This window comes from Vipera berus (assembly GCF_964194415.1).
Source record: "Vipera berus genome assembly, chromosome: 2".
Lineage (NCBI taxonomy): Eukaryota > Metazoa > Chordata > Lepidosauria > Squamata > Viperidae > Vipera > Vipera berus.
Genome location: NC_138203.1, coordinates 201921434 through 201942019, shown reverse-complemented (window position 1 = coordinate 201942019; position 20586 = coordinate 201921434). Strand labels below are relative to the sequence as shown.

General features: G+C 35.4%; 1 protein-coding gene across 1 annotated transcript in view; it reads right to left on the bottom strand.

Moving 5' to 3' along the window:
• Positions 1-1146: 1146 nt before the first annotated feature.
• The window catches only part of SEC24A (SEC24 homolog A, COPII coat complex component), a 43119-nt gene continuing 23679 nt past the window's right edge, over positions 1147-20586 (bottom strand). The window contains exons 8-23 of the mRNA XM_081317681.1: positions 19955-20081; positions 19582-19691; positions 18369-18481; positions 16327-16445; positions 13943-13998; positions 13017-13223; positions 11712-11832; positions 10961-11119; positions 9429-9602; positions 8973-9083; positions 8380-8555; positions 7976-8113; positions 6869-6973; positions 6627-6719; positions 4290-4393; positions 1147-3811 (exon numbers count right to left, since the gene is read on the bottom strand). Coding sequence (XP_081173807.1) covers positions 3697-3811; positions 4290-4393; positions 6627-6719; positions 6869-6973; positions 7976-8113; positions 8380-8555; positions 8973-9083; positions 9429-9602; positions 10961-11119; positions 11712-11832; positions 13017-13223; positions 13943-13998; positions 16327-16445; positions 18369-18481; positions 19582-19691; positions 19955-20081 — 2028 coding nt within the window. The 3' untranslated portion in view covers positions 1147-3696. The remainder of the gene's footprint in view (positions 3812-4289; positions 4394-6626; positions 6720-6868; positions 6974-7975; positions 8114-8379; positions 8556-8972; positions 9084-9428; positions 9603-10960; positions 11120-11711; positions 11833-13016; positions 13224-13942; positions 13999-16326; positions 16446-18368; positions 18482-19581; positions 19692-19954; positions 20082-20586) is intronic.

Sequence of the window (20586 nt, the reverse complement as noted above, 5' to 3'; positions counted from 1 at the left end):
TTGGCTGAACTACCTTTGTGAAAAATAATAAAATACTTACAAAAATGTTAATCTTTTATGATTAACTGAAACAATGAACAATTAATTCTAAGCTAATTTAATAAAATGCTATACTATTCCAAATACTGAAGTTTTTAATTCACTTTCCGAAGTTTTTATGTACTGGTTATTGTGGACAGGTTGATATATAATATTTTCTGATATTGTGCTTTATCCCTCAGAAAACGGAAGAGCCTAATATGATTAGTGAAATTTTAAAAATTACATTAACTGGCTTAAAGATGATTAATTGCAGTTTTCAGAGGAGTGTTCTAATTAATGGTCAGGCCATCATGTTTTAGTCAATGACTCAGAGATTCTTTACATTATAATTCTGCATAATTACTTAAACTAATTGCTGAATATGAAATTACCACATCAGAAGAATAAATAATACTTGCTTCTGGTAATAATACATTAAAATGCTTGTTTTTCAATCAATTCATAATTTGCACTGCACTGAAACAGCATTAATCCCCAGGTCTAATCATTCATAGAAGTACCTCTTTATGTACTGAAAATCATTTTATTCATTAAATGATCAGCTAGTCTCTGCATATTCCATTTTAGTTTATAAAAACACTGATAAAATTCTATGGAAACTCTAAAATCATTTTATTCATTAAATGATCAGCTAGTGTGTGCATATTCCATTTTAGTTTATAAAAACACTGATAAAATTCTATGCAAGCTCTTTCAATTAATTTTATTGAGTAGCCAAATTTGATAAATTAGCACAGCTAAAATAAGCATTTGCATGTGTTACAAATGACTTTTTACAGGAATAAAACAGTGAAAATTACAAACTGTAAAAAGGGGAACAAGTAAAACTTTGCCTTCAAGTGAGAAGAGCAAGGTTTACAATTGCACACTAAAGATCAATGTCTGAGTTCAGAAAACAAGGATTAATATTACAATATTTTACACTACTTTACAAAATCAAATTTACTGTAAGAATTTAATATGTAGTTAGTGAAGAGAAGTCTTGTCACATTTGATGGTCCCCTAATATTCTGAATTAATTATATATATATATATATATATATATATATATATATATATATATATATATATATATATATATATATATATATATATATATCTGTTAAATTAACCTTGAATAAACAAGTTTTTCCGCATTATTGCAAAACAATCAGAATTTATTCAAAGCAAATTAAATTACAGAAAAGTAAATGCTAATATGTTGTTGCATGATCAAACCTAGAATATTGGTAAATCATACTAATTATTATTTAAAACCTTGAACTAGAAAAATAGAGAACATCTGCTGGTGACTGCCATGCTGAGATGGGAGCATCAAGGCTACTCTTGCTTACTTACGTTATTAAAGAACATAAAACATATAAATTGTGATTTAACATTTATACATGGGTCTGCCCTGGGTTTCTTAAGAAGTTGAGGAAGATATCAATTTTCTCCTCACAAAGAGTTAGAAAATTCACTTCTATTTCAAAGTGCATGAACATTTTAAACAGTATTCTATCCAAAGAGCATAATATGCTCACAGGTAACATTTTTTTAGAGTCAGTTAGGGATGTATTCTTGAAATATGTTTATCAGGTTCCATAAATCATTCAAAGTCCATTATCTTTATTTCACATGAAGTAGACCTGTGTCTATATCATGCCTTTCCCTCCTGTCCATGCAGAAGCTTTTTACATACAGAAAAGTTAGGCACGGTGCTGCTCATAACAATTTTACCATTCAAGTTCTACAGAATCTGATCACACCAATTCTCCGCTCCAACTTGAATGTCTGAAGCAAGGAGGAACCCACAGCCAGCATGTGCTAGATACATGCTTCCCTATGTCTAATCTTTGCCTATCTTTCTAGAAAGCTGGCTTATGCACAAATGTTTGCCTATATTTTTTGGAGAAGAGCCAATTAATTCTCCGCCATATATTGTATTTTAAAGCACCTGACTGATTTCCAGAACTTACAAGTGCATATCTCGTCATGATTATTATATGGTTCTGAATTAGATTAACAATATTAAAAAAAACATTTCAAAATAACTAAATTTAAAAAATTAAATCATTTATAAGGTTCCTGAAGTCAGCAGGTAGCTCTTTAGATATCTGAATCATTTTTAAAAAATGTTCCCCTTTCTTTCAGTTGCTGAGCAACTGAATTTATACTCCAAACAAACTAAATAGATCATGATGCAGACATTATCACTATAACATTTGTTATAATTGCTATTCCAGTTGGCTGTTGATAAATACCACAGTTCAAGAAAGAACTTCACTGGCTTTTTGCACATATGATTTGTTACCCATTCCTCAGATGGGTGAAATTGTATAAATTAAAGCAATGACCAACAAATCAATGCAAATGATTCCACCAAAACCACCAGCAGAAAAATATTCTATTCTATTCAATTTTTCTTTTTCTTTTTTTTTGGGGGGGTGGGGGAGTGAGTGAAATAAAGGGCAATGTAGAAACCAATGATTGCCATAATATACCACCACAGTTCCTTCTGTTTTACAAATGTCAATACATTTATATTATTAATGACAATAAAAGTTATCTAATCTAATTACTTAAATTATAGCAATTTCCAGGAAACCATAAAACTAAGATTTCTCTTTTATAACTGTCTAGTATTCGAACATTCTGAACTGAGCAGGGTTCCTGCCTATATTTTTCCCATTAAAGCCTTAAAATGCTTGAATAGCAAAAATTTTATTACTAAATCTGATGCTCCTCTGGATCTCAACAAGCTATTAAATACACCTCCAAAGTATTATTTAACCAGTAAGGATTTTATCAAAACCTCAGCCCATTACAAAAAGGTGACTGAAAATGAATAAAACAATATGAAAAGAATGGTTTTTGGTTTACTGTCTGTTCCCCTATTTACTTTCAACGAATTAAGACCAAACACATGCTAACAGCCAAGACTAGGATCAATTATTGTTGACTATTTTTTTCAGCTGCATCAGATCTTTTTAAATTTTAATTCTTACTGAATATAATGTAATCTCATTAATCTTTTAAGATCTAGAATACTGATACATCCTAAAGGTATTCAAATGAATTATTTGATATTCATTTTAAACCCAAGTAGACTTCAAGTTTACTTTTGTTCTTATTGTAATCAATGTTTAAAAGAAATGGAAACTTAGCTCATTAAAACTGCAGGTATTTTGTTCACAATGTACTTTTCATTGTTCCTTTAAAAAGGCAACTTTTAATGAATAATGTATTGTATAATCAAGACAATATAGTTTCCTGGAAACTCAAGTCTTGGAGTTTTTAATTCTAGCAGCAAAACACAAAGCAGAAAAATAAAAGTGAAAGGTAAAAAAGTTAGTTTATAAACATTTCTCCAATATTGCCTTTTAACGTATACCACAATTACTTACTGTGAAACATTTTTGCAGTAAATTAAAGGTGTCCAACATATTCAAATTCATTTTAAAGTTTTAATGTACAACTACACAATAGTGTACTTAATGATTCCACAGTCCTTTATTTGCTTTTCTTTTTCCTTTTTGGGGGGGAGAAGAGGGGGAATCACAGTGAGATTTTCATCAACTGCACCAGGCCAACAACTTATAGGAGCATTACAGGAATAAGAGTTCTTCATGGAGGTACATTCCTTTGAGCAGATGGACCATTTAAGAAAAGAGCTCATTTATTTATTTTTTGCTGAATATGCAAAAGAAATTCATAATATGATAATGCAGATTCTGTTCTGTCCTCTATCATATTTTGTAGGAAACTTGGTTTCCACGGACTCTCATCCCTTCAAAATATAAACAGAAGGCCATTATAAGTACATGATTATATGCTTTATTCCTTTTAAAACTATTCATAATGATAACTAACTGATTATACTTAGTTAATATTTATTGTATGCATACAGTTAATGTGCAATATTTATACTAAAAGAACTTTGTCTATTTTAGACAGTCTAAATAGCTAACAATCCTGCAAATAAATATTAACAAATATCATAATTCCATTTGCATCATCTTCACTGCCCTCTTCTTTTATTCCTTTCCATAGTGTTACTTAATACCATACTTTTGGCTGGTAGGTTTTTCCCCCCACTGAATATGCTTTCTGTCTCTGCAAAAAAGTGTCTTGTTGTACCAGATATGAACTTAAGAAAGTTTGCAACTTAAGGTACTTACCTGCGTGAAGTTGTTAATGTTCAGAAAGACAATCATGCAAAATTTTGTTCAATCTAACAAATCAAATTTCACAAGCATTCCACTTACCTTAGAATATATAATATAGGAAAGAAAGGCCTTTGCTCCCTTAGCCAGAAAATAAAAGCATGCATTCTAGAAGATTCAGCTGTGTTCAATTCTGGAAGATGTGTCTGTTAAAAACAAACAAAAATGGGGGTAATCATGAAGCAAAAACTATTATAAAATATATTATGTATTCAGAATACTGAGCAGTATATATATCATGGACTGATTCTAACTTCACTAAGCTATCTCTGCAGGAGTATCCTTTTTCCTCTCTTTCAGAACACAACAAAGTAAATCATTTTTCATGAGACAGAGCACTGGAAGAACACTTAAGCAAATTTAAGATAAAGCAGTCCTTGACTATGACTTTGTTCATTGACCAAAGTTACAGTGACACTGAATGAGAGGAATTTAAAGACAGGCCCTTGGAGCTCTGATTGTTGCAACTCCCACAGGCATTGGACCACAATTTACAATGTTCCTTGTTGGTTTCCCACACACAAAGTCAATGGGAAAGTCAGAAGTCACAGTCAGGTAAGGTCTTTGTTTAATGATAGCATCTCGGACTGCCAGAATTGCCAATGCTAGATGAGGTGGTCAAAAGATGTCACACTTTGACTGCATTACTTAGCCACAGTAATTATGGTCTCAACTGCTGTCGTAAGACCAGGGCTACCTGCGTAGAAAACCTTAATATACTACATTAAGTGGGAAAGGAATATCTATTAAAGCAGAAAGTCTGTTCATTCTGAATGTGATGTTGCACACAAACAAAATGGAAATGGAATTTCATGTATTTTAATGAACATAGCATGGCAAATGAGATCTTACAATAGACATAAACATATAGTGCATAGACTGTTTATTTAATGACAACATTTTTTGGAAAATTGACTTTAGTTCTTCTAAATTATAAGGTGCAAACTCAGGCATTCATAAGGGTATCTAAAAGCCAAAATCACAAAGGCTCTTTGTAGGTCTATTTCAATAAACGCTTCAGTTTGCACAACTAGTATTTTGTTGGCCAAGCCTTAATCCAGACATGTCAAACACAAGGCCCGGGGGGCGGATCCGGCCCACGAAGTGGTTTCATGTGGCCCGCGAAGCCATCCTGGAAACAGTGAGGGAACGGCCCCCACTGCCTTGGCCCTGGCCCAGAGACCCTCCTTCTGCCAGAGACCCTCAGATCTGTCCCACTCCTGCCCAGGCCCCCATAGGCACCCTTGATGCGAACAATGTAGAGCTGGCCACGCCCACCCAGTAGGCCACGTCCACCCAGGCCACGCCCACCCAGCCCCCTGAGGGCAACCGCAATGCTGATGCGGCCCTCAATGAAATTGAGTTTGACACCCCTGCCTTAATCCTTCTGGGTAGTTCTAAAGAGTCACATTACCTCAAGGAACAGAGGTAGTTAATATCCTGACTGATACTTCATCTTAAATTTGAGTCAAGTTCAGGTTTTGGTAACTACATTCCTGTCGTTTTCCTGGCAGCAATATAATATGGAAATGGCTTCTTGTTACCTTATGACTTTATGTTTAACTTTGCCTACTCTACAATCTATTCTTAGCATTTCATGGTGATCTCCCATTCAGCTACATACCGGGTCTGACCCTATTTAGCATTGTGGGTGCGCCTGCCCTTTGGAACCAGCTGCCCGTAGAGCTTAGGACTGCCCCTGACCTTCGCTCATTCCGCCGGGACCTGAAGACTTGGCTCTTTGAGCTTTCTGGCCTGGACTGAGAGTATTAATTGGGGTTTTAAATTGGATTTTAATTGGGGTTTTATATTTATTCAAGGTCTAAATGTAATTATTTTAACTGTTCTTAATGTTTGTAATTGTTGTATTATTTTAAAAAACCTTGTGAACCACCCTGAGTCCTACGGGAGAAGGGCGGTATATAAGTCTAATAAAGATAAAGATAAAGAAAGATTTTCAAGACCAGGTTGCTGCCACCTGCTGTAAAGATATTGTCCTACAACTCTATAAATCCTTAAAAGGTAAAGGTTCCCCCGCACATGCGTGCTAGTCGTTTCCGACTCTAGGGGCCGGTGCTCATCTCCGTTTCAAAGCCGAAGAGCCAGCGCTTGTCCAAGGACATCTCCGTGGTCATGTGGCCGGCATGACTAGACGCCAAAGGCGCACGGAACGCTGTTACCTTCCCACCGGAGTGGTCCCTATTTTTCTACTTGCATTTTTACGTGCTTTCGAACTGCTAGGTTGGCAGAAGCTGGGACGAGTAATAGGCGCTCACTCTGTTACGCAGTACTCGGGATTACTGGGCTTGATGAAAGCTGTAGTCCAAAACTATGAAGAACTCAGGCTGTCTATCCTTGCTTACCATGTTATGTTCTTACCATATTGTGTGGTATTGATGCATAGTTTGGGGCTCCAAGTACTTGGCTTATGAAGTTCTGTCCACAATTCTTGCCAATCCATAAGAACATGACCTGTATATTCAAACACAGGAATTAGTAAATAATGTAACCATTAAACCTTTACCTCAAACCAGACTAATAAAGTACTGTTATGAGGGTTTATTTGTGGAGAATGAGATACCTCCTACTAATGCTTCTAGTATATATAAAATCCTACTTACAGAGCCAGCATCCATAAGAAAAGCACCATCCCGGTTTAGCTTCTCTACAGACAGCTGAAGAATGGGTGGCTGAGGTATTGTTCTGTCACCAATGTTGAGGGCTCCCTAAATAGATAAAATAATTTCTAATAGGCAAGTAAAGCAGTAGATCTTCTGTATTATAAACATGGGCTTCCATATCCTGACATGTATCACATCTAAAACATACATAGATCTGTGACATAAAGAAAAATACTCCAATCTTATTTTTTAAACAATTGTTAATGTTTCCAGATAGAATGCTTTGCAAATTATGGACAATTTCTGTTCCTTGCATTATGAAAAGTATTTACATTTGCAGGAAGCATCTTAGTTATTCTTGAAAGAAACTCAAAGTTAACAATGTTTGTATATAATAATATTCCATTTGTTAAAATAAAGGAACATGTACCATTTAAATTTAGTTCGTATCTGTTTGTAATATCAGATATTCTACTTGCATGTATTCAATTTTAATGTCCTTTGCAATTTACCCATCGTAATTTAATATCTCCGTTCATTTAAACGCACACTAAAACACTTGATTGTGATGGCTAAATAGTTTGTATATCCAGCACAAAATTAGACAACTACTTATAAAAATAGAAACAGCTTATAAAATTTCTGGTACATGCCATATGACATATACACATGCCAACTGATAATCCAATTCATAATTGTCATAATTTATACTAGATCTTAAAAGCTAACTGTATTTATATCTACTCTCAACGTCTGTCATAACTGCTACTTTCATAATTGATGCCTTCACCTATCGTGTCAAATATTGGTCCCTATTTGCAAAGTTCTGTATTGTCAATATTCACATGTAAATAATCCTCAAGGCTTAGATAGGGAGAAGAAAAAAGTTTTCATTTTTCCAAACCTCCAAGACATGAGATCTGGAAAAAGGAAGACTGACATAGAATATCCCAGAAAACTGCTCCCTGAATCTGAAAAGCATGGACATGCACGCCTTTATTATAAAATATGCACAAAAGTCAAATGTTTTAGTACAATTTTATATAATATCTGAAATTAGAAAGATACATCCAATGATTTCCAGAAAAATTTAGAGGAAGAACTTACCTCATCTGTGAGATTGTCAATTCTGTACAGATTGGGATGCATAATAAGCATGAGGTACACTAATGGCTGGCTTTTCACTTGACACATTGTAAAGATGCGTTCATCTAAACGGGTATTTGTTTTACTTTGGAATGCTTTCTGTAAGCCAAAGTAGCAGCAGAAAAACAAGACAACTTAAGAGTTATGCCCATGTCAAGACCATCATTTTTAACCATACATTTTTTTACTTCAAGTATACAGGAAGTCTGGAAGCTTATTCTCAACACAGCATTGTTTTTCTAAATTTGTTACTGCATATAAATATCTGGAAAAAATAATTAACTATGATGCTGTAAATGGTCATCATTAACAAAATTTACTTAGCCAGCTTCTATTTCTCAGGCAATTTCTGTTTTTATTTTTACCTGTTTTAAGAGAGCCAGGATAAACAATGGAAACAGACGCAATGATGCAGGAGCCATAAGACCTGGTTGCTGAACGGTTAGGACAGATGAGCGGTATGCAGAAAGAGAATCTATTACAGCATTCACCAATGCATCTCGAGCATCATTCAAACTTGCAGAAACTGACCGATCAACAGCTGAAAAGAAACAGAACACAGTCCACTTGGCTGTCAAAAAACACCAATCATAATAAAAAGTATTATCAATAGATATTAAAGTCTCACTCACTCAATCTCTCTCTCTCTCTCTCTCTCTCTCTCTCTCTCTCTCTCTCTCTCTCTCTCTCTCTCACACACACACACACACACACACACACACACACACAGATCCAACTTACCAAAAAGAATACAAAACAATACTGCATAACATCGATAGCTCTTCATGCTGTGGCACAGTTCCCAAATCTTTTAGATACATTTTGTAAAGCACCTTTATACGTTCTAGAACAATCTCAACCAAACCATTCATTACCGCCCATCTTTAAACTTTGTACAATGATCGTATCAATGAATCAAAGAATATTGTGTAATTCAATCCAACAATTCAGCACATACCCATATTGGCTAGAAGGCCTGTTATAGCTTGTACATCAGCTCCTAAATAAACATCACTCAATTGGCTTACAACTGGTAAACACAGTGTGTGGACACGAATTCTTCTTTCACCTGTTAAAAAAGTAGGTTTTTAATAGCATTTAAAATAAGTCCAGGATATGCTTCCAAACTACGATAAATTAATTCCATTGCAGACATGGGGTGAAATGCGTTATTCAAAGTCATTCATCTTACGAACTTAAATACGGGCTGCTCTTTTCTAACCCAATTTATGTAAAAGACATTTTACTTCCCACTTTTTTCAAACCCAAAGTACCATTTAACAGTGAAAGTCGTAAGTATCTGCCAATAAGTTCTTAATCATGAAAACTGCCAAAGTCTAAAAGCTTTAATAACAACCATTTGGTGTGGAGGGTATGATCTTGAAATGTATACCAGATACCACAGCCTGCTTACCTTTACTAGATGTATATAGGAGGGCTGACTGAAAACAGACCACCTGCATATCTGTCAAGCTCTCCTCTACGGACATTTGGACAGCATATCCAGCATCAGGATTCACGTTTGGTAGAGACAATAGATCAGTTGACCGTACAAAGAAGTTGCCATGGAAGGTGTGAATTGAAAGGCCTGTGAGGAAGAATTATGTTTAAAACGTTATAATTAAGTTTATAATTACTAGCATTCACTTTTCATTTTCAACAGATTAGATTTAAGCACTGTCACTAAGCATGTGTGGGAAATGAAATTTCTGTATGGCAAACACTTCCCATTGTCATAAAGCTTTTATAGTATTCTCAGTGTAGTGAGGAACAGTATTTCTTTGTGCACATAGAGGAGATTTTACCACAAAAAGCAATCTAAATGTAGACACTCTCTTGAACTGCTTAACTTGATTAGAATATTCTTAAATAAGTTATGCAAATATACTACTAGCATTATCATTATAATATGGCATTATGTTTTCAAGAATTGAACTGAAATCAAAATATGTACTTTACAGTAAAGGAATAAATGTAGACTTATGGCTATGTTATTTTGAATCGGGAAAACATTTGAAAATTGTGGTTAAAGTAAGCTTAAGTTTACTAAAATCACCACATTCATAAATACAAAAGCAAGACCATTCATGTGTGCAGCTGTTGACTCAAGATGTTCTCTTCCGTACAACTCCCCAAATTCTTTTTTTTAACCAAAAAAGACCATTCAAGGCATAAATTTACACCTTTGGATTTACAATGCATTTTTAAAAAAATCCTCCTAGAAATAACAATCTGTTATGATGGCCAGACCAGATTCTCCAAAGACCTGAGCCACTTTATTTAACAATTTGCTTCTTATGGATTCTCTTTCCTTGCCATTAATTTGCATTTCTCTTCTTCTTTGTTAGTTATGACTGTATGTGCATAACCTTACAAAAAAACAACCTTGGGTTTTGCACATGTCATATGTGCATTAATAGATAAATTGCATGCCTTAGCCATAAAGGTATGTCATATCCAGCCTTGTAAACAGAAGGACACTGAATTAGGCTACTAAACTGTTAATTGTACTTTTGGATCCTGCTTGGTTAAGTTACTTTTGTACTGGTCTTGAACCGTAATAATAAGTAAATTTAACAATATAGCATGTTTGGTGGGGGTGACGAAGTGGGGGGGAGAGCTGCTTCCATTGTAACCATCCAATATATAAAAGACCTTGTCACTGGGGAACAGGATGCTAGGTTCCCGTGATCTTTCAGATCAACAATCTCAGATGATTTACAGCTATAAACAATAGGCTTATAACATTTTATGACAACTCTTTCATAAAAACCCGTACATTAAGACTGTAAAGAAAGAATAATAAGCAATGCTGAGTATCAAACATCATTTGTCAGAATTCCAAATTCGGGCTACTTAGAATTTCCAGTTTTTACATGCATCTTTTCACTTATTTAAGCAGTTATGACAAAGCTTTGATTAACACTGACATACTAAATGTCTGACCTTTGGTACATCTTATCCTCATGACAGCTTCAAAGCCAATCTTCCTAGTCAAATATCGCTTTAGTTCTTTCTGTAATTTTTCCACCAAGAGAGGATTGTGTTGATGATGGTAAGCTTGATAATAATAGACACTACCAGCAGAATACCTTGATATACATCCTAAAAAGAAGTAAATTTATTTCATTTTTGGACTTAAGAGTAATATAGTATAAAAAAATAAATGTTTTCCAGTAAGAAAAAGAAACATGCATATGGTTTCAAGCACTGGGCTCACTGCTGAAGTGGAATGCATTTCTTTCCTAAAGAACAGATTTTTTAAAAATGATGAACTGAAAACAGGTTCAAGTACATTAATGAAATTTATTGCTCCACATTATTTTTTTAATCCCATTTATATCCCGCCCTTCTCCGAAGACTCAGGGCGGCTTACAATTTAAGCACAAACCAATGTGCTTAGCAATAGCCTTCATTCTATGTATGTAATGTTTTAGTTTTTACCATTTAAAATCTATCCATGTAAAATTAAAATCATCACTCCATTTTACAATAGCACATGAGAAAAGTGTTTTATGCCTTTATTAATCAGGCAGGAAAGAATGCAAACCAGTAGAACAGGGTTTCTCATGCATATAAATTAAGTTTTATGCAACAGTTTCAATAAAGGATGACCATGTTTTATTGTAATCATCCTGGCGTAATCTACATCTTTAAACAAAGCATTCCTAAATGGCGAGCAACAAGAGTATCTTACCTAATGAAGCCAAGTCAGAGTACTGCCCACTAAGAAGAAACAAGTCAACAGCAACCTGCTGTCCTGAGCAATCCAAGGCCAATTTTTTATAGAAGTCAGTAGATGGTGTCAGAGGAACATCCTGGTAAAAGGCAAAATATGCACTTGAAGGGTTATTTCACTCGTGTTCATGCCATCAGCAAAGCAATATTGATTAAAGCACTGAAGCAGCTGCCTCCTCCCAAAGGTTTAGCACAGCCTTTTTATGCTAAATTGCTTCTGTATGCATGTCTATGCACTGAAGATGCTTTCACCAGGAATGCCAGGTAAAGGGAAGTTGCAGCTGTGTGGATGGTTGAAAATTGATGCTTTGCTCACAGTCGAGGACAGCATTATTCAAAGGATTTATACTGGCTACTGCCCAATATAGAAAAAAAATTATAGTGATGTTCAAATCAACGCAAGGATTTTGTTACAAAATGGATTGAGTCTAGGTTTCCCAGTAGTCAATCAAAATTGAAAATGTATCCAGTAAAGAGGCATTCAAGAACTAGTTTGGTGTAGTGGTTAAGACATCAAGCTAGAACCCAGGAGATTGTGAGCTAGTGCTACCTGAGGCACAAGGCCAGTTGGATGACCTTGGGCCAACCACTCTCTCTCAGCCCTAGGAAGATGACAATGGAAAGCCACTTCTGAAATCTTGCCAAGAAAACTACAGGGATATGTCCAGGCAGTCACCAGAGGAAATACTGACTTGAAGGATACTCATGCACACCACAAAAAAGTTTACCACCTGTCTTGCAATAAATTCTACAGTTGAACTTTATTCTACTATTAGGAAGTTTTCTAATATGCAGTCAAACTCTGCCTCCCTATAGCTTAAACCCGTAATTTTTGTATTCTGTAGTGATACAGAACATTTCCTGTGCATTATCTTTTCAGATATGTAAATAGTGGTATTATATCTTCCCTTAGTCTTCTTTCCTCAGGGCTACATATGCCTAGTGCCTTCAAATGTACCATCATACAACAGTTTCTGCTCTGCTGATCATTCTCACTGGCATGTTTTGAACCTGTTCCAGTCTCTCTGAATCATTCTTAAATGATAGTACTCAGAATACTAACCAGAACCCAATGCTAAATCTGACCAAAGCAGAGTAAAGGAGAACTATAGTTTCCTGTGGTTTGGAAGATACTCTTCTGTTGAAAAATTTGCATTTTCGCAGCCCCACTGCAGACTAGAAGTATTTTTAAAAAGAACAGTTACAATAAAAAATAGATTTTAAGAGTCACTTAAGAATCAGGCGTAAAGTTTGTTTTGCTAACCTTTGTGGATCCTTTTTGGTTAGACTCTTCCCGTGGTTTGAGGGCACCTGCTCCTAAAGATGGAAGCTGAGTTTGGAAGACAGTAATCCGACCCCCAGTAGGTGACATAAGTTTAAAGGCAGCCTGTAGTGCAGGTCCCAAAGCACTTTGGGTTTCCAAAGATTTAATAAACATCTGAGGCAAAGTTCTCAATAAATCTTGAATCAGCTGAAAGAAATCAAATTTTCATCTTTTTATGTGCCATATTTATTAATCTTTATACTATCCAATAATTGAAGTTCACACTGCAGCTTAAAAAAAAATAAAACCTAAATAAAATCCATAGTAGTACTAAGTGAAAAGTTTTTGTCTTGTGTTAAAAATTTATGTGCGAAGGTACCACCACTGGAAATACCATCCACGATCGGGGCTTCTCCAATGAGAAGACCTTAAATTAATCACTCAGTGGTTGGTTATTTTGTTTATTTATTAAAGAACTTACAATAGCATCATCTCATCTGACAGAACAACTGAAAGCTTCAAAAGTTGATTTTAGGTTCCAAGCTTATGAGTGTAAATAATAACTGATCAGATGCTAAGAGCTTGAAAAGTTAGTTATACAGGGGGCTGAGAGTGTGGGTTACACAAATGAACCAGAAGATCAGTAGTTGCCCTCTGACTGTACCAATCTGGTGTAGATGACTCAGGCCCAGTCTTGTCCAGTTATCTAGGAAGGGCTTGATCAGGTGGCTCTTGAGAAGTGGACAGGAGCGCTGGCTGCCATTTGTCCCAAAATCAGGTATCGAACATTTTAACTGAAGTTCTTTTGTTCTCAGGCCAAAATAAGTTTTAGATTTTATTACACGGAATAGGCAAAATAATATTTCAAAGTCAATTGCTTAAAATATACTTTTGCTTCTACTTACAACATATAATATTCCTCTTACCTCTTTGCTTTCGTTTAAATTTACTAATAAGTTTTCCGGCATGGGTATAAACACATCTACAAGATAGATAAAAGAAGTATTTAATTTATTATTTATTTTTTATCGTTGGATTTAATGACTGTTCAGTTATGATAGCCTTGGAAATGCTGCTTTATAGCCCATAAAGCACTTCCACCCATCATAAAACATCTAGCTGCCTTTCCCCCCACCTCACATGACTGTATTTCAGGCACTTGGCAACCAATTACAGTGGTCCAGTCACAGGACTGCAATTTGCAAAGTTTTCTGCCAATTTCAAGCAAAAAGTGCCCATTCGGGAGAATGGATTTGCTTAATGACTGGCATAAAAACAGTAAAAAAAATGGATTCAATAATGTGATGCCACAATTTACAACTGCAACAACTTACAGCTAAAATTCCAGTCCCAATTATGGTTGTAAGTCAAGGATTACCTTAATACTTTCACCTAGTTTCTCTACAACACAACCCTTTGAGGTGAGTTGGACTAAGAGAGAGTGACTAGCCCAGAGTCGCTCAGCCATCTTTAATGCCACCTGTGATTAAAACTCAGGAGTATCCCATTTTTATTTCAAAAGCTTAATTACTATGTCAAACTGGCTAAATATAAAAATATTTACTCTTTTATCATTTGCACAGCATGTTATCCTCTTGACAACAATCTAAAGTTGCTTAAGAGATTATGAACTCTTTTCCAACAGTAATCGCCAGAAGAAACAACGCCCCACTAGCATGTGGTTTACAATGGGACTTCTAGAAGATAATTCTAGATACCTGTCACTTTAACAGATTTTTATACACATAGGAAATATCAAAGCAGAGAAATAGAAATTTAGAATTCTGGTGATCTTTTTATTTTGGTTTATAGACATAAACTACAACTTGTCCTTTAGTTAAAGGCAAAACAAAAAACTTTTTCTTATATTCAGGACATAATAGGACAAAAACCTCAAGGCTTACAACTAATAGACAATTGGACAGGACTGTGCAGTAATTCAGATTAGATTCCAAAAAGGAGCTTTGGAACATGGGAAGGACAGGACATTGCTCCCCTTGTGATTATTTAACACAGCTGTGTCTGCAGCTGCTACATTCATAACTCACATTTTCCAAGGGACCGTTTTTTGGAACGAAATCCAAAGCGTTGCACAGTCCTAAAGCTTGATGACCTTTATATATTTTGTATTTTGATTTTTATCAACCATAGCAAGCATAATTAATTGAAAGAAACTACGCAAATTATAATTTAAAACACATGGAAACCACTAGAATGTCTACCTCTAAACTAAACTGGTTCCTAGCTTGCTTCCAAATCCAATTCAAGATGTTATCACCTTTAAAGCCCTTTATGGCATGGCCCAGGTTACCTGAGGAGCTGTTTCACCCTGATGAGATAAGCCCACCCCATCTACGCCAGAAAAGGCATGGTGCAGATCCCATCAGTCAAGAGATTCCTCCTCGTGGGGTTCAGAAGAAAAGCCTTTTCTGCCATGGCTCCTGCTCTTTGGAACATTGTGCTCCCCAAGACGAGATCCGCACCCACCTTTTGGCATTCTAAAAGGGCCGGGAGCAAATGGGCAGTACCACAATGGAGGCACATCTTTCTGGGGATGGTTAACGGACTACGACCCCATTTTTCTTTCCTCCATGTGAATCTTGCTTCCGACCTCCCCATTTCTGTCAATTTTAACTAATTTAATGTTATTTTTTATTGTTTTAATGGTTTTATTGTTTTTTAATGATTAGAAAAGGCAAAATAAGTGGCATATGAGCTGAATGAATAAAGCTAATTAATTAATTAATTGAGCTGGATGTGGGGGGAAAATTACTGAGAAAAAGTGACTTTTTAAATTTCCATCACTTCCCAGAATAAATCTAAGATGGCAAAACCTCTACATTACCCCAAATACAAACTATTAGAGTCCTGAGAGATCTTCTACAAACTAATAGTATTTATTTCCTGGACCTATAGCCTATTTTCTGAAAGAAAATCTGCAATGAAATTTTTTTAATCCTAGGGTTTTTTAAAAAAACAAAAATAGAAAACAGCATAAACCCTGTTTTTCTTGAAGACTGAAGACGTGCAGTCTTCAACACTAATGATTGAGGCATATTCTATCTAGACGGAGTGTGTTTCTAGCTGTGTCTTTGACTAAAGGACATTTGCTCTTTTTCGTTGCTTGCTCTCCTAGCTTACAGTATGACTGGGAATCATTTTTAACAGCAAAGTATCAAGACTTGTTATTTAACGGTTTTTTCCTTCTTTGAAAACAGAAAATGCGTTGGATTAATGTTCCAATTTAGCATATGACAGAAGCCACAAAGCATACTTCATAAATTTAGTATTCGAGATTATTTCTTCTTACCTTCAATATCTGAAATGATTAACATTTGAGGCTGTGAGAGACCTTCCTGGAGGCTATAGAAATGGACTGTGCTGTCAAATGTTATGAAGCCTATTTTTGTTCTAGTGTTCCCTGGGAGTCTAAAAATGAAGCAGAGAAATTGAGCACCAGGCATTAAATATATAAAGTGTGCACATTTAAGTTGAACATATATATTTTCATACATTTCATGTAACGTGTAAAATGTAAGTAAATACATTATTCTTCCACGAACAGCTAGCTATAAAGCTCTCATTCAGACTGGTTCATTGTTAAGTTTCAAAGTAGTGGAACAGAACTTTACGGTGACAATAAGATGACAAAAAACGGAAACACAGAGAATCACCAAGGGGAGAGATTCTGGAATGGAGAAAAATTCTACCTTCATTACAGAAAAAGACATTTTATTTGTTTCTTATGAACATTGCAAAATACAGAGTTCCTTAAGCAAATTATCCTTTCAGATTATACATACATTTCCTATAGAATGTACTTCAGTTCAACACACTGAAATCTAGTAAGAAACCACAAACAGCCGAAGTTCTTCAGTTGTTTTTACAAGAAGCATTACTATAAAATATTTTTGCATATATTTTACAGTATACAGAGCAAGGTAAGAGCGACAGAAGCAGAATAGGTCTTTCAGCAATTCGTGTAAATTTGTTATCTATGTTTCATAATAGCTATATACAAGATAAATTTTAACAATACAGAGCTTCAAACTGCATTACACTGAAGCTTCAAATTATCTGAAGCTGATGCAATGAAATTTGCATGCAGCAGATGGAATTTTCTGTATCTTGTCTTCACTAAATATGTTGAGCACCATTCATTTCTTCAGTAGAAAAAAATAAGCTTGCATCTCCTTTAGCAATAGTAATTTCAACTAAAACATTTTCTCTAGATGTTAGACCTGCTCATTGACTTTTAGGTATTTTTGCACATTCCTCTTCACAGAATTTCTTTACCTAATTGGTATTTTTTTGTTTCCTTGCATTAACTGTTTGCTTCAAGTCACACTACATTCCCATTGTGTTAAGATCAGAGGTTTGACAAAACCATGCCAAAATATCATTTTTTCCTGCTTCACCCATTCTTATTATAAGATGAGCCTCAAATCACACTGTGAATCATGCTACTTGGATTACAGATAATTCTAAAAGGTCCATAAACTTTCATCACTGCAGTTTTGTGTAAATTTATCTGTATACTGATATCATCTTGCAACGAGCTAAACTCCTGTGTTATCCTGTTTTTCAATTCAGTGAACATTCCTTAATGACCAACACCCCGTCCTCAAATATTACCATAACTATAATTTGATACATTATGCATATGTGTATACTGGCATTGACATACTCCAATCCAACTTAATGATATTCTCATGGTGGGCTCAGACTTGAGTCAAAGGAGAGAAAAGACAATGAGCAGCCAGCTTCAGAAGTGCTGACAAACAACAAGCAGCCAGCCCAGATACCACCAGACCAACCGCTGCCTGAGCAAGCAAAGGAGGTAGGTCCAAAACAGCACACACAGCTGCTGAAGACGAGAGTGCAGAATTACCTCCCTAACCCTAACCCCTGCACACAACAGCTTGGAAGGCTGCAAAGAGAGTGAGATTCCTCATGCAGAAGGAGTCTCGCCCTAAGTGAGTTGCACTGGGGTTGTTTCTATTAAAATGGAGCAGCAAGCACAAGCTGTCCCTTGACAACAACCACCCTAACTCCCACTACCTGTGCCTTGACTTGTAAACCTTGCAGTCCTGACTTTGATCCTAAACTGGCTGATGAATCTGCGACATGCTTTGACCCGCAGACTCCACCTGATACTCTCCTGTGTGCTGCTTTGATTTGGAACACTTCGGGAGGGGGAGGACTTTATACTGCAAGTGCATCTGTTTGCAACTCTCATTTAGTAAACAGAACAAAATCACCCCTTTGTACGTGTGTGTGCTTGGCCTGGGACCAGAGAGATATTAATTTTAAAGGTTACATTGATAGCTTGAAAAGATGCAAAGGACTCACAGATCTAGATTGTCCAACAAAGTCTTGCAGACAGTATCTAAGTATCCTGTTTCTATTGCATTATGTGACACATCAAATACAAAGAGGTACACAGGAGGCTGAGGTGGACGTAGCTGAAAAAACAAAGACACAATTATAAACATTTAAATGTCCCTCGAGGACCGCTGACTTTTTTACTTGGTTGCAAGGTGGTCTGCATTTTTAATACCATAAATATAATGCACTGTTTGCATATTACGATCCATTTTTATTAATTCTCTATTGTGAAAATGAGAGGTTTTCATTGTAGCAAGTGTACTGAATTCTGCTTTGTAACTTGTTACAAAATGAAAGAAAAATCATGGTATACCCCACATTTTTTTAAAAAAAGATAGCACATGCTAGTATACTGGATTCGGAGATTTAGAGGACTGAGGACCACTATGACATAAAAATATATATTTATGGTAAAGATGCAATACATTAGTGCCAATATTTTTTTCAAATATTGGACAGTGTGGATAGAGGGTGAGGTGCTGGAGACCCCTAAGTTTTGGTCCTCCTTAGACACAGAAATTGGTGGAGTGAGAGCTTAATGCTCTCTATGCAGCCCCTTATAGTCTGAATGATGGCAATGACAAATTACTCCCACAGTTTTGTCACAAAAACTACATGAACCTGTAGTCTGACTAAAAGATGCTTCCTCATTGAAAAACAGCTTTTTTTCTGGTGCAATGTAAGATCAATAAGATTTCCTAGAACTACATAAGCATCAACAAGGAAAAATGAGATAACAAAACTCATGGAACAAGACATAGAGGTCCATAGAGCACAATTTGTTCCATAAGCAAGAGCACATTGCTTGACTTTTGTTTTCTCGTAATAATCCTTCATAGTATATGCAAAGGTGCTTTTGGAAGTTTGAAAAGTTAGGAGCAGTTTTTAATACAGAAGGAAGCTGCTCATAAAGAGCTTGAGAATCCAACCAACTACTTGGAAGCTCCAAGATGTAGCGAAGTTCTCTAAGATGTATGGTACAAATATCCAGTCACTTTGTCTCAACTAAAGTACTACTGTCTATTATTTCTGTAACAGCTACACAAGAATGGATAAATAAAAGTCAAATAAAAGGAAAAAAATGCTGAGATACAGTAGTTCTGCACAAGTTGTGTTTATTATGACTACACAGTGTATAAGATTGGGGAGGGAGGGAGGGAGGGGAGGGTGATCTCACCATGTATTCAGAAGGAGCCATAAACTCAATAGTGGCATTTTGAACTTCAGGTCTTTTATGAGGTTCTCCATAAACTCTTGTCACAGGATTATACATAAACTCTTCAGGAACTATAGGAGGAAAATTACACTTTACAAACCAGCGTAACTCTAAGGTTTATAGTATTTTATACAATATTTTTCAGCCTGGTAAACTTTTAAAGAAATATTTATTCCCATAATATGTTCAACTATCTAAAAGCAGCTAGAAATTAATCTCATAAATGTATCTTACCGGAATCAAACAACTTACGTGTATGTATACATGTGCACACTTAAGAACTTAATATGAAGTCAACTGATTCTTTATTAGATTTAAACTCAAAAAAACTCACCATCATTCACTCTGTGGCACAAGTTGCATTTCCATCTCCTCTGATCAAGGAAGCTGACAAAAGGATTGATATACGTTCTACAGCTGCGACATCTCACAATTGTACTAGAAGTTACTACAGGCAATTGCTGAAAAGAGGAATGTGTAAGTCATTTGTTTAAGAACATTTGTCATCAAGTATAATTTAATTCTTTCTTTTGACATAGGACTAAATAAATATAAATAATGAAAAAAAATCAGCCTTCACATGTATGCTTTGCAATGGTAATTCTGATTCCAATCTAGTATTTTTTTTCCTATAAGCTTCTAAATTAAGGGGTTGCTTTAAAGTCATGCACCAGAGGGAAACATGGCTTTGCAGTTTTCAAAGTTGCAGACTATATTCCTCTAATGATGAAGGCAATCTGCTCTTATTTTGAAAGCAGGAAGGGAAAACTGAATGTTTATAAAACATGATATATTACCAATAAATGCTAATTGGACTTGGACATTTGATGTGTGTTAAGTGCAACACGCTTAACAATATATGCTTATCCAGAAGATGAGGACAACCTATATAAAATGTTGTATGTTGCATTCAAACACACAGTTATGTAAAAAAGAAATATATTAGGAGGAGACAAGGCAGACTAT